The sequence below is a fragment of the Tupaia chinensis genome, unplaced genomic scaffold (genome assembly GCF_000334495.1).
Source record: "Tupaia chinensis unplaced genomic scaffold, TupChi_1.0 Scaffold149383_1, whole genome shotgun sequence".
Taxonomy (NCBI): domain Eukaryota; kingdom Metazoa; phylum Chordata; class Mammalia; order Scandentia; family Tupaiidae; genus Tupaia; species Tupaia belangeri.
Window position 1 is genome coordinate 2,972,931 of NW_006209227.1, and position 13,281 is coordinate 2,986,211.

The following is a 13,281-nucleotide window of genomic DNA, read 5'->3' on the forward strand; positions in this document are numbered from 1 at the left end:
TGGACATGCCTGCTAGTGGGTAATTTTTCACTTTCTCTCTTACTGTCTTTTTCTGCATCTTTGGCAAGCACATGTGCCCTATAGCCAAACAAACAAAACAACATATCCAACTCTATATGTAATTATTATTAGATCACCAAAGCATGTTTAGAATTGGTAAACACGAATCAGCGTAAACCAACTAAAAATAACTTGGTTAATTTCATAGTGATGCTCCTCCATTTGTCTGTTTGGCCAGAGGATGCATGTGCACACCGAAGATAAAGTGAGGAAGCAGCCCCCCAGGAATGGGTTTGGGCACACGCACACACGAGCTGTGTGTGTTTCTCAAGCTGCCAGGTCCCGTATTTGAACTGCACAGCTGGCTATGTGGGATCCAGCTGCTTCAACCATCACACCACCAGCTAGCCCCAAGAATAAACAGGGTTTTTTTTGGAGAGGTTTTTGCTATAGGGCGTATGCGCTTGCTAGACAGACAGAGACAGACAGAGATAGAAAGCGAGAAATCACCCCCCAGAGGGGATGGCCATGCCGCAATCCCGTCTCCTCCATTCTCCTCTCGGGATCTTGGGCACTCACGCACACGCGCCCGGCGTGAGTTTAAGCCACTGGGTCTGGGACACGAACAGTGGTCAACTACATGGGAGTCCAGCGACATAGCCATTACGCTAACTGCTGGTCCCAAGAATAAACAGGTTTTGATTTCCAACTTGACATTTTTATAAAAAAGTTCTGCCAGAGGTATATGTGCTTGCCAGAGAGAGAGAGAGAGAGAGATGGAGGGTGGGTGGGGGGAGAAACTGCCTCAGAGGGCATGGGCACTCTGCAATGCCTTCTCCGTTTCCCCAACCTGTTGGGATTTGGGGACACATGCACAAGCCACACGTTCAGGACTCAAACTGTACGGTCAGTCATTTGGGATCTGGATCCCTAAACCACCAGGCCAGGGCCAGCCCCAGACTGACATTCTGGAAGGAGGTGTTTGGCGGTCCCCCAGGGCAGCAGCAGGCGTTTTGCTTCCCCGTGATGTGCTAGCTACTGCCGTCCCCTCTGTCCTCACCTTGGCTGGGAGCGGCTCTGCAGAGCCTGCCTGCAGGAGTACAGGTGGTCTGGTCCTGATGACTTGCCCAGTGTCCTGCAGGGTCCTGCAGCTGGTACCACCAGATGGGCACCTTCAGGAAGCCCTGGAGAATGGAGCATTTTCAACTGCTATGGTGATTAAAATTGAGTGAGCTTCCACCTTTGCTTCCTTAGAGAAATCTAATGACTGCAAGTGTTCTTCGGTTTATTATTTTTCCTTTTAGATTTATGAATTACCACAAATTATACTAATTGTTTTTAGCATCAGAAAGTTGAAATGATAAAGTCAAGTCTTGAAATGACTGGGCCTAAATGTTCTTTACTTAGAAATGTCTTTTTTTTATAATTTTTTTTTTTTTGGCGAGGTCTTTGCTATAGGGTGCGTGTGCTCGCCCGACAGACAGAGAGAGACAGAAAGAGAGAAATCACCCCCCCAGGGGGGATGGCCATGCCGCAATCCCTTCTCCTCCATTCTCCTCTTGGGATCTTGGGCACGCACACATATGCGCCTGGCGTGAGTTTAAGCCATCGGGTCCGGGACTGGAACCGCGGTCGACTACATGGGAGTCCAGCGACATAGCCATTACGCTAGCTGCTGGTCCCACTTAGAAATGTCTTAGTAGATACAAGAGATGAAAAGCATAACCAAGAACAAATCACCAGCCTAAACACAACACTGGCACTTCCCGGCACCGGAAGAACACAGCTGGCACGTGTGGCAGCCACAGTGGACGCTAGCGGTGAGGGAGCAGTGACTGCCGGGCTAAGCTGGGCTCCTCTAGGTAAGCCCATGGCCTCAGATGGCCCTGTCACTTGGTGCTCTTTTAGCTACGCCTTCCACCTGCTTCTTGTTAGTAAGTAGCTGACAGATTTATGATGAGGTGAAGGACACTGGAGCCAGGTAGTGGTGCTGTGGGAAAGCATGACTTGTGAGGTCCACCCACATGGAGAAGTCCCAGTTTGCATTTAGCGATCTCCCGAGTACTCCAGGCACTGTGTGCCCATGGACCAGGGCTGCTGAGGCCGGGGTGAGCTGTCGCTTCAAGCCCTGCTGGGGGCTCTGTTTCTCACTCTGTCTGTCTGTCTCTTATAATAACGGAAGAAATAAATAACCTTTTAAAAAAGATTGATATTACAGTGCTCACTTTCTAATACGACGAGAATGTGAAAAATAACTGTATAAAATATTTTAAACATGTATTTCAAGAAATGCACATTAGCACATTTTCCTGCTAGAGCTGGCTTTGTGGCTGTGGATCCACAGGAGTGAATTCCAGCTCCAGGGGGCTGGAAACACACTCCAAGTGCATGTGCGTGCACGTTCAGAACCCCAGCAGGATGGAGAACTGCAAAAGTGGCGGTGGCATCGCCATGCCCCTGGTGGGGGTATGCTCTTTTTCGTCTCTCTCTGGTGATAGCATGTGCTCTCTGAAAAATTTTTAAAAAAGAATACTTTTCTGCTTATCAAATTGGTAAATACGAACAAATACTCCAACTCCATTCAATTAAATAAATGTAAATCAGAACAAAACTCCATTTTCTGTACCAAGCAGACTGTGAGAGGCCAGAAAGGCTAAGAAGGTTGTATTGAACACATGGGTAAACCTGAGCTCCTGTAATCTGAGGGCAGGAATATAAACTGCTGTGAAGTCTTTGGAGAGTAATTTGGCCAAATCTGTTAACATTTTAAATGTCCAAGTCCTTTGGTCCAACCACTCCATGTTTAAGAATTTACTTTCTGATACTTAGTACTTTCACAGAAAGCCGTAAGCCAGAGGTCCCCAAATGGCACCAGTGCGTGGCCTGCTAGGAACGTGCCTCCCAGCAGGTGGGCGGCAGGCCAGCAAGCGAAGCTTCATCTGTATTTACAGTCACTCCCTGTTGCTCACATCGGGGCCTGAGCTCCGCCTTCTGTCGGATCAGCTGTGGTGTCAGAGTCTCCTAGGAGCCTGAGCCCTGTTGTGAACTGCACGTGAAAGGGATCTATTAGGTTGTCAGGAAGGTCATCACATATTTTTCTGTTTTTCTACGCAAAACTGTGTCATGACTTTCCCCACAATCCAGCTGGTTGGATTCCCCACAGTTCTTAAACCACCCCTCCACTGTGACCTGTGAAAAAGCTGTCTTCCACAGAACCGGTTCCTGGTGCCAGAAAGGTTGGGGATACCGCTATAAATGCAAGGACAGTCACTGCATGTTGATGACAGCAACTGCCGCTCCTTAAGGCTGGTCACGCGATAGTTGGCCATAATTTAAAAAAATATATGTATTTATTTAATTTTATTTGTTATTATTATTTAATTTGACCAGAGAGAGACAGAGAGAGAGAAAGGGAAAGTGAAAAAGCAAGCTTCCAGGTCTAGGAAATGTATCAGTATATATACTCATTCTCATACAGGTGCAAAATGGCACATATATGATGCATGTATCTAAGTAATATGCACTGGGTGCATGTGCTTGTGTGCCCAAGATCCCAGGAGGAGAATGGAGAAGGGACTGCAGTGTGGCCATCTACCCTGGGGGGATGAGTTCTCACTTTCCCTTTCACTGTCTGTCTGTCTCTCTCTTTGGTGAGGGCACATGCCCTATGGCAAAAAACCTCTTTAAAAAAAAAAGGAAAATTTTTATTTAAGAACTATATACAAGAACTAAAAAATAAAAATAAGCTAAATTTCCAATGATAGGGACATAGGTGCATTAAACTGAAAATCGTTACCTTGGTACAATCACTGTTTGTGAATCATGATCAGGGCAAAATGTTTAATATAAAAAGTAGGAAATAAAATTTTATATATAATTTATATTTTGTTTAAAATTATTAATAGGATGAAATATATCTATCTGATTGGTAGGATTTGGGGAAAGTTCTCGGTCCTCTTTATGACTGAATTTCCTATTTTCCCACAATGAAGATGTACCATCTTTGTAATCAGAACGAGTAACTCTTACTTACACAATATGTGCTTGGAAGCAAAATCTTACCGGAGGAGGAAGTTTCCCTTCAATTAAAAGCAAAGTATCTCCAGAACATATCTTAAGCTCTTTCAGTGTTGCATCCTGGGAATACAGAACACCCTCTGTCAACGATGACTTCTGAAAGGAGCAACTAGACACTGGGTCTTCTCTCTCATGCTAGGTCTCTATTACCTTTTCCAGAAATAGTAATAAACAGGTACTGAAGACATCAGAGATAAGGTAAGACTCTAAGATCAGGGTAGCATTATGTATTACACTGTGGGTTATAAACTGGAAGGATTGCTAAAGAGCAGAGAAAAGGCAGAGATAGAAAACTGAGGAGAGACTGATTTATGAAAGAGACACTTAAGTCTACAAAGATAGGTTGGATTTGAAAGCTAGAGGAAGGGGGGAATACTGTGATTGGATGTGTCCCTAGGTTCATGTGGTGACATTAGGCTGTGGGAGCACTAAGAAGGTCACACGTAATTCAGGCACACAAAGGGGGCCTCCGGGATGTCAGGACCAAAGTTATTGAGCAGGTGCTCACATGACCGGTCGTGGACTCAGGAGAGGGAGCGAGACGGACACATGGACACAGCCCTCGGGTTCCTGCCCTGTCTGGCCATGTGATGCCCTCCACTGTGTCGCCTATGGCAAAATGAACCTTATCAGAAATGGCTCTTACCTGTGGACTAAGTGGGCCAAATACATCTCTGTCCTGATAAACCACCAATCTCAGAGAATGGCCTAAGACAAGGATTTCTTATGAGGAAAAGAGCCAGGGCAAAGTCAGCCGAACAGTAAAAGCCTATTCTGGAAAACAGCTAAGAGTGATGCTGATCAGTGTGGGCTGCACCAACCAGAGACAATGAGACACACCACTGGGCTGAGGGTGGGCCACGATGGTGAAGAATAAAAGATAATACGGGAAGTAAGCAGAGTTTAGTCTGAAAAGGTCAGGAGGGAAAAGCAGCTGGCAAATTGTGAAGGGAAGCCAGTTTTGAGGATAATGAATTGGTTTTAGATGAACAGTTGGATAGCAATTTGAGAATTAATAGAGAAGAAAATGCTCATGCTATCTGGGTAGATATATAATTTGGACATCCTAGGTGTAAGGTCCACTTCTCATCCTGGACAAACTCCAGGCCAGGACTCAAGAGGGGCCACCTTCTGTGGACTCAGTGACGGTGACACGGCAGTGTCCAGGGGAAGGCCCCAGCCCACCCGCCTGTGTCAACCCTCTGTTTGCCACTGTTACAAAGACTGGGAGAGACGTCTGCTCATGACCATCTAGGCTTTCTCTCAAAGCTTCATTTTCGGTCTACTTCTAAGGCCACAGGCTTGGATGGGGAAGTTTATGCATCTGGACCAACAAGACTGAGGATTCCAGTAGCACTGACCTTCCTACTCCAAACCCATGGAGGAGGAGTCCGACCGTGAGCAGCCATCCCTCAGGCTGCCCTGAGCCTGGCTGTCTCGGGTGTGGGCTGGAGTCTATGTGGCAAGTTGGAAGATGAATTCTGTCACCATTTACTTACACACTCTGAGATTCACATATTCAAGAGGCAAAAGCTCAGTGTGTATTTATCATTATCTTATCAGTTCAAATGCCACTGGCTTTCTACCTCCTAAAGAGCCACTATTCCCAGGGACATGTTTTCTGCCACTGAAGGGAAATTTATCACAGATTTTGGAACTGTTCCCACTTAGCTGAGACTTTCTAGCAAAAAAACTACACTAAGGAAAGTGGCAAATATAGACCACTCACGTTTGTATCCTAAAAAAGTGCAATTAAAGCTGTCTTTAGAATTGACTCATGAGTGGGGTGGATATCTTGCATGAAAATACAAAATGAACTTAATTCTTTCTTTCTTTTTTTAAAGAAACAGAGTCTTGCTCAGGCTAGCCTTGAACTTGTGAGCCTTCTGTCTCAGCTCCCAGGTGGATGGGGTTACGGGTGTGTGTCACTGCACCTGGCTCAAGTTTTACTAACGTAAAGCGAACAAGGTCTAGAAATGATCTTACTTGTTCACACAAAGGCTCCCCAGCCTCATAGCACCAATCCATTTTTCGTAAATGCCACGTGTCTCCTACAAGAGAATCAGGATGAAAGAAATCAGAAGAATATGTTTTAAGAGTTAGGAATGACTCTTCTGTACAAATGGGTGTCAACAGGGTCTTGTGCTAATAACCGTTAATTAATTTTTAAGTAAATTAGCTCTTCCAGAGCATTATAAAAATCATTTCCTCTATCTGGTTAATTTGCCCTCTCTTCTGCTTGTGGCATGGCCAGCCCCCACCCCTGGGGGCAATTTCTCGTGTTCTGTCTCTCTAGCGCATGCACACACCCTATAGCAAAAATTTCTCTTAAAAAAAAGTTGCCCTCTCCTCCACCAAGAACTGTATACTGGCAATAAAAACAATGCCTGCTACTACTAGAGCACTTCAGCTTTCTCCCTTAGTAGTCCCACCTGCCCACATGCATACTTCAAGTGCCACCGTGTGCGTGCAGAACGTGAGTCAGAAGTCACTCAGCAGCTCTGATACACACGGGGAAGTTTGTCTGCTTAGTAGTGACTCTGACACAAGTACAGGCCAGCGTGTTCTGAGCAGCATTTTTCAAAAGGTCTGTGCCATGGGGCACAGGCGCTCGTGCTCACCTGAGAGGGACTGGGAGTGACAGTGAAGTAAAGAGAGAAATCACGCCCCGGGGGATGGCTTTGCCACAGTCCTTTCTCCTCTAGTCTCCTCCTTGGATTTTGGTTATGCATGCACACTAGCTGCCAGGTCCAAGACTCGAACCATGGTCTGTCATGTGGGAGTCCAGTTCCTTTACCACTATGCCACCTGCTGGCCTTCTGAATAGCATTTTAATGAAGTATAAGTAAATACTTAGAAATGTTTAATAGACTTTAATCAGATTTCTCTATTTCTCTCAGTATGAAGGACTTCAAAAAGTTCATGGAAAATGGAATTAAAAATACAAATTTATTTTAGTGCAAAAATTTGAAATGCTGGGCCAAAAGGTGGCATGGTGGTTAAGGCAGCTAGATCCCACATGGCCAACGGTACTGTCTGAGTCCCAAACTTGAAGCTTGAAAAACATGTTGGGAACATGTACACGTGTGCTCAAAATCCAAGAGGAGAATTGAGAAGGGATTGCAGCTTGGCCATCTCACCCTGAGGGGCGATTTCTCAATTTCTCTCCTCAACCAACCCCATGAGCACATGCACCCTATAGTAAAATCTAAAAAAAAAACCCCAAAAAACAAAAAAAAACAAACAAAAAACCTTGCATACTTTTTTCATAATATGTATTCTCCACAAACTTTTCAAAAAAGAATTATTTTATTTAACTTTATTTTATTGATTTATTTTAATCTGACCAGAAAGGTACAGAGAGTGAGAAAGCAAGCTGCCAGGTCTGGGACTCGAACCAAGGTCAGCCATGTGGGAGTCCAGTGCCCTTAACCACCATGCCACCTGCAGCCCCGCATGTACTTTTTAAGACCCTCTTGTCTATTTGCTACATTGGTAAAATGGAAAGAGAGTTCTGGGAAGAAAACTGAATGGAGTAAAAGTGAGAAATCCCGATTATTAAGAATATATATCGCAATGTCTACGAACAAGCTCTCTGCGGCCCCAGAAAACATTCCCAACAGCTGCAGGAAGCTCAGCTCTGACAGCTATCTTCTCTTTACCTCCACAGGCTGCAGGGTTTGAATCTCCATAGTCTTGGCAGACTCTCTTTCATCATAAGTTCTGTTTTTAAATATAGTAAAATGTATATCTTTTTTAAAAATTGAAATACCTTAAAAATCACAACTTAAAAGTGAATACTCTTCCCTGAGAGTGCAACAGACGAAGCTCTGGGGCCCGGAAGCAGGCAGCCCTACCGGCCTGCAGCCTCGCTGGGTCGGTCGTAAGCCCTTTCCCAGCCCTGTCCCCTCTGTCAAGTGGGAAGAGGTCACTCCCTGATCCCTGCACAGTAGGACTGCTGCAGAGATTAAGTGAGACGTTGCACATCCACTTCTCCAAGAGTGCCTGGTAGTCGGACAACAGAGCTGGGCTCCCACCTGGACAGCCCTGAGAACAGCGAAGCGCACTACTGAAAGCAGCACGGTGCCTCATCTAGCTCCCGGTGGGACTCCTCCTGAAAGTGACTTCCAGTTACCCTCCATTTACTGTTTTCATCCCTTTTACATCCCCTGAACTATTCCTGCCTTTGTGTCTAAACGCTGACACAAGGCAGGAGGCACTGAATTCTCAATCAGTGAGATGAAGACAAGTGAACAGGGAAAGGTCTGGGCGATTGCGAGCGGCATAAATCTTAGCTTTCTTCTGACCTTTGCTGGGTCCTATCTAGGTTCTCTTTACTAAGAGATAACCTTCCACTTTCTTGTAGTTGGAAAGAACCAGGAGCCTCTGTAATGTACATACAGTAATATAAACTACTTTTTTTCCACAATCCTGTAAAAATTATTTTTTCACAACCCCTGGGAAAAAGTTTGAATAGATTAAAGATCCTGTATTTTAAATAAAGAATGTGGATAAGATTACATCATTGTGGTAAATAACTTACCAGACAGTCCAGATTTCTCCAGCATTATCTTTAGACACTGTAAAAAAAAAAATGCCCATGTTAATTTTCTGTTTCCAAGTTACTGTAATAGGAGAAATGCCCTTTTTGGACCCTGGACTTAAAGTCTGACTATATTAATAATTCTTGAATAAACAAGAGACACACAGTTAAGAGGATGATATGCTAGGCAGCTCTCCTCCCTAAGACCTAGGCAGGGTCTATTTAGGAGGGGAAAAAGAACAGTTTCTGCTATTTACAACCCAGACTTGGTTCAAAGTTCCACTAACCCATTTCCAGATCTGAACTATGACTTCCTGCTCATGAAGATGGACTGCGTGTATCTGACCAGGTAGGACTGACGAGGCTGCTCTCGTAGATGCACCTGAAAGTCCGAGTCCCACATAAAGATTAGTCTTTTTTTTGAAGAGGTTTTTGTTATAGGGCGCGAGCGCTCACCAGAAAAACAGAGTCAGAAAGTGAGAAATCACCCCCCCCCCGGGGGGGGGGGATGGCCACGCTGCAATCCCTTCTCCTCCATTCTCCTCTTGGGATCTTGGGTTTGCACACACAGGTGCCTGGTGTGAGTTTAAGCCACCAGATCCAGGACTCGAACCGCGGTCAACTACGTGGGAGTCCAGCGACATAGCCATTATGCCAACTGTTGGTCCCAGATTAGTCACTATTTATCCCCCACAAAACAGTTGGTTGCATACAAACTCAGGGACAAGAGCTGTGCAAGCTGTGACCTCATGACACAATGCAAAAATAAGACAAGATTAATTAAAGTTTAAATAAACAAAAATAGGATAGCCTCATAGTGTGGCAGCGAAGTGCAGTGCAAAGAGAGTTGGAGCCTATGTGGGTAACTCATTGGAATCCTGGCCCAGGCAGCTTGAAAAAAACTCTGGAGGCATGCCTCAAATCTTGACAGGTTGGAGAAATGGAGAAGCAACTGCGACGTGACCATGCCCCACTGGGTGTTCTGTCTCCTCTCTCTCATGCACACACCGATGGGCAATTAAAAAAAAAAATCTCTATGAGCCAGCAGGTGGTGTGGTAGTTAAGGCGCTAGACTCCCATGGCTAACTGTGGTTCGAGTCCTGAACATGGTGGCTTGCTTTCTCACTTTCCCTCCCTCTCTGAGTCTCTCTGGTGCGCGCATATGCCCACCATATGAAATAATAATGATAATAATTAAATAATCCTTAAAAAAAATCTCAACTTCTTGATGGAAAAATGCCTAAATAAATCTTGGAGAGAATAAATAAAATATGATTTATAGTACACTAGAGCAAAAGGGAGTGAAAATAAGGATGGCCATGGGTGTACCAGCTAGAATAAGAAAAAAATGGCAACGACCACCACCGCCACTAATGTGGAGCACTTAAATAAACTAGGAATGTCTTAATGTAGTTTAAAGAATAAAATGGGGTTCTAGTGTATTATTTTTTTAAGATTTTTGCCATAGGGCACGTTCACTCACAGACGAGAGAAAGAAGGAAAGTGAGAAATCACCTCCTAGTGGGGAGTGGTCATGCCACAATCCCTTCTCCATTCTCCCCTCAGGATTTTGGGCACACATGCACAGGTGCAGGACTCGAAAATGAAGTCTGCCATGTGAGATCCAGCGCTCGAACCTCCATGCCACTGCTCACCCTACATCTTGGTTTTAAAAGATCTCTAAAATATTTTAAGTGAGGGGCCAGCAGGTAGCATGGTGGTTAAGGTGCTGGACTCCCACATGGCCAACCATGGTTCAAGTTCCAGACCTAGTAGCTTGAAAAATCACACTGGGTGCTACTTTATAGTATGTCCACTTTACTCACTGAGGTGTATGGCTAAAGTCAGACATGTGTTTGTAAATATGTACTATCAGCTGTGCTTGCTATTGAAAGGCTTTAAATGAATTAAGATCTTTAGTGAATCAATAAAATGTTGGGGGAAAGGCATGGAGAACAACTGTACATATCAGAGACAGTGTGGGAGAAGGGGGGAGCTGGCAGAAGGTGAGAGGTAGGGAATCAAGGGGGGGAAGCAAAATATATAAGAAACAAGAAATAGAAAATTATTTGTTGATAACAACATGTATGGTAATATCCTTGAGTCAATATACAATGTATACTGGATGGAAAAGTCTCATTTTGTATGTACAGTGCATGGCAGCAAGCAAGCAAACAAACAAATAGAAAAAAAAAAGAAAATCACACTGGGGGCCAGCAGATGGCATAGCTGTTATGTCACTAGACTCCCACATGGCTGACCATGGTTTGAGTCCTGGGCCTGGTGGCTTGAAACTCACGCCAAGTGCGTATGCATGTATGCCCAAGATCCTGGGAGGGGAATGGGGAAGAAATTGCAGTGTGGCCATTCCCCTGGGGCTGATTTCTCATCCTCCCCCACCCCACTGTCTTTGTCTCTTTCTCTCTGGCAAGTTCACATGCCCTAAGGTAAAAACCTCTTAAAAAATAAAAAAAGAGAAAACCACACTGGATATGTGTACATGCACATCCAAAATCCCAGGAGGAGAATGGAAGAAAAGGGACTGGGTGTGGCCATCCCTCCTGGGGAGCGATTTTTCACTTCTCACTGTCTCTGTCTCTCTCCAGTGAGTGAACATGCCCTATGATTGTATATATATATTATATATTATATATTGTATTATAAGGTTGTATTATATTTTATATATATATAAATATATATATACACACACACACATATAATATAAATGAATAGTTACATTGGATTGTTGGAAAAGTCATGACATTTTTGCATAGAAAAAGCAGAAAACAGAACAGAACTCTAGGCCCTAGCACAGTGCACACAACAGGATCCCACCTGTGATGTAAAAGCCACCCTGACAGGTTCTTCATGGTCAGCGCATGCACATGGCCACTCACTGCTAACGTGCAGAGCGAAGGTCTGGGGGACACACACTCTAGATGTGGGAAGAGAACACCAGTTGGGCTGGCGTCATAGCCTAGTGGTTAAGGGAGCAAGATCCCACATGGCTGACTATGGTTTGAATCCTGGCCCTGGCAGCCTGAAAAACACACCAGGAGCAGGTGCATGCAAGCCCCAAGTCTCAACAGGATGGAGAAGTGAAGGAGCACAAACTGTGGTGTGATCATGTCCCGTCGTCAGCCAATGGGCACCAGTCTTCCTCTCTCTCTGGCAAGCACACATGCCTTCTAGCAATTAATTAAAAAAATAAAAGGATTATATTATCCGAGGACAATGATGACTTCTGCAGAAAGGACTAGAACGTGGCAGTGGCCAAGGGGAATTTATAATCTTCCTGAAGTTTAAAATGTGAGAATAAATCTGTGTCTGCTTGTATAATTAAAAATAAAACGAAAACCTTTGAAACCTACTTATAGAGCATTTAGAAAATGTAGATGAGAGAGCACAATCTATTCGAACACGGGGAATGGAATTGAAGCTGCACTCAAAGGGACTTGCAAGCTCAGGAACAACACACAATGGGGTGTTCAACTTGACGGTTCCAGGAGAGGGACAACCAGAGGGATGGGCCTTGAGGGACGGCAAGGAAGCCAGTCTGGCTGCAGCTGAGTGGGCAGAGCAGGGCAGGCTGGAGGTGTGAAAACCAAGGGCCCCAAGTGCCAGACGTCCCAGGCTCTGCAGGCGGCAGCCCTCCCTCTGAGTGACATGGGAGCCACAGGACGGCAGTGGGTTTAGGAGCCGCTCGGCTCACTTTAGAGGACCCCTCAACTTCTCCAGTTGAGGAGAGGCCAGGCTGGAAGCAGGGAATGAGCCAGGAGGCTGCTGGGGTAATCCAGGGAGGTGCTGGTGGGTCTGAGGCTGGGGGCGGTGATGCACTAGATATGAAGAAAGGAAGAATCACGGATGTCCTCAAGGTCTGGGGCCTGAGTGAGTAGAAAACCGGCCTGCCATTATCTGAAGAGAACAGCGTGAGTGGAGTACATTCAGGAGCCTATCAGCTCACACGACCAAGCGGGTGCTCCGGGGCGAGGGCCAGGCTGTGCACTGGGGGGCGGGATGCTCACCCAGCAGGAAGCAGAGGAACTCACTCACTGAGAGGAGGTGTAGGCCAGCGGGTGGAAGGGAGCCACGTTGGAGGGCTTCAAAGACTAGAGGATCGTCAGCTACACTGGATGATGCTGAGAGGGCGAGTGTGAGGGACCGTGGGGACTGCTCACTGGACACAGCAGCATGGAGGCCAGGAGACTCTGTCCAGGGCTGCTCAGCAGAGTGGCAAGGGACAGGTCTGCCTGTAGCAGGTCTGAGAGCGTACAGGAAGGGAGACATGTACATTTGTCTTTACGAAATTTTTCTAGCTTTGTTCTTTGGAATTAAAAGACACTAGAGTTAATAGGCCAGTGAAAAGCTAGGGAAATATTTACCGTGTGAGATAAAGGACAAAAAATTACTTGTTTATTTAAAAAATGTTTTATCAGGGACCAGCAGGTGGCGTAATGGTTTTGTTGCTGGACTCCCCCATAGTTGACCACGGTTTAAGTCCCAGATCTGGCAATTTAAAGACTCGTGCCAGGTGCATATGCATGAGTGTCCAGGATCCTGAGAGGAGAAGAGAGGAGAAGCGACTGTGGAGTGGCCATTCCCCTGGGGGCTGACTTCTCACTTTCTGTCTTTCTGTTTCTCTGGTGAGCTGACATGCCCTA

The 13,281-nt window shown here is 45.5% G+C and overlaps 1 protein-coding gene across 6 annotated transcripts in view; it reads right to left on the minus strand.

Annotated features, from left to right (window-relative positions):
• USP40 (ubiquitin specific peptidase 40) overlaps positions 1-13,281 on the minus strand; it is a 102,240-nt gene that overhangs the window by 16,461 nt on the left and 72,498 nt on the right. For all 6 annotated transcript variants that reach the window (XR_001369898.2, XM_014585253.1, XM_014585252.1 and 3 more), the window contains 4 exons: positions 8,621-8,657; positions 6,064-6,128; positions 4,063-4,137; positions 1,061-1,184 (listed from right to left, as the gene is read on the minus strand). Coding sequence is in view for 5 of the 6 variants with exons in the window: in XM_014585253.1 (XP_014440739.1) it covers positions 1,061-1,184; positions 4,063-4,137; positions 6,064-6,128; positions 8,621-8,657 (301 nt within the window). In the remaining variant the exon portion in view is untranslated. The remainder of the gene's footprint in view (positions 1-1,060; positions 1,185-4,062; positions 4,138-6,063; positions 6,129-8,620; positions 8,658-13,281) is intronic.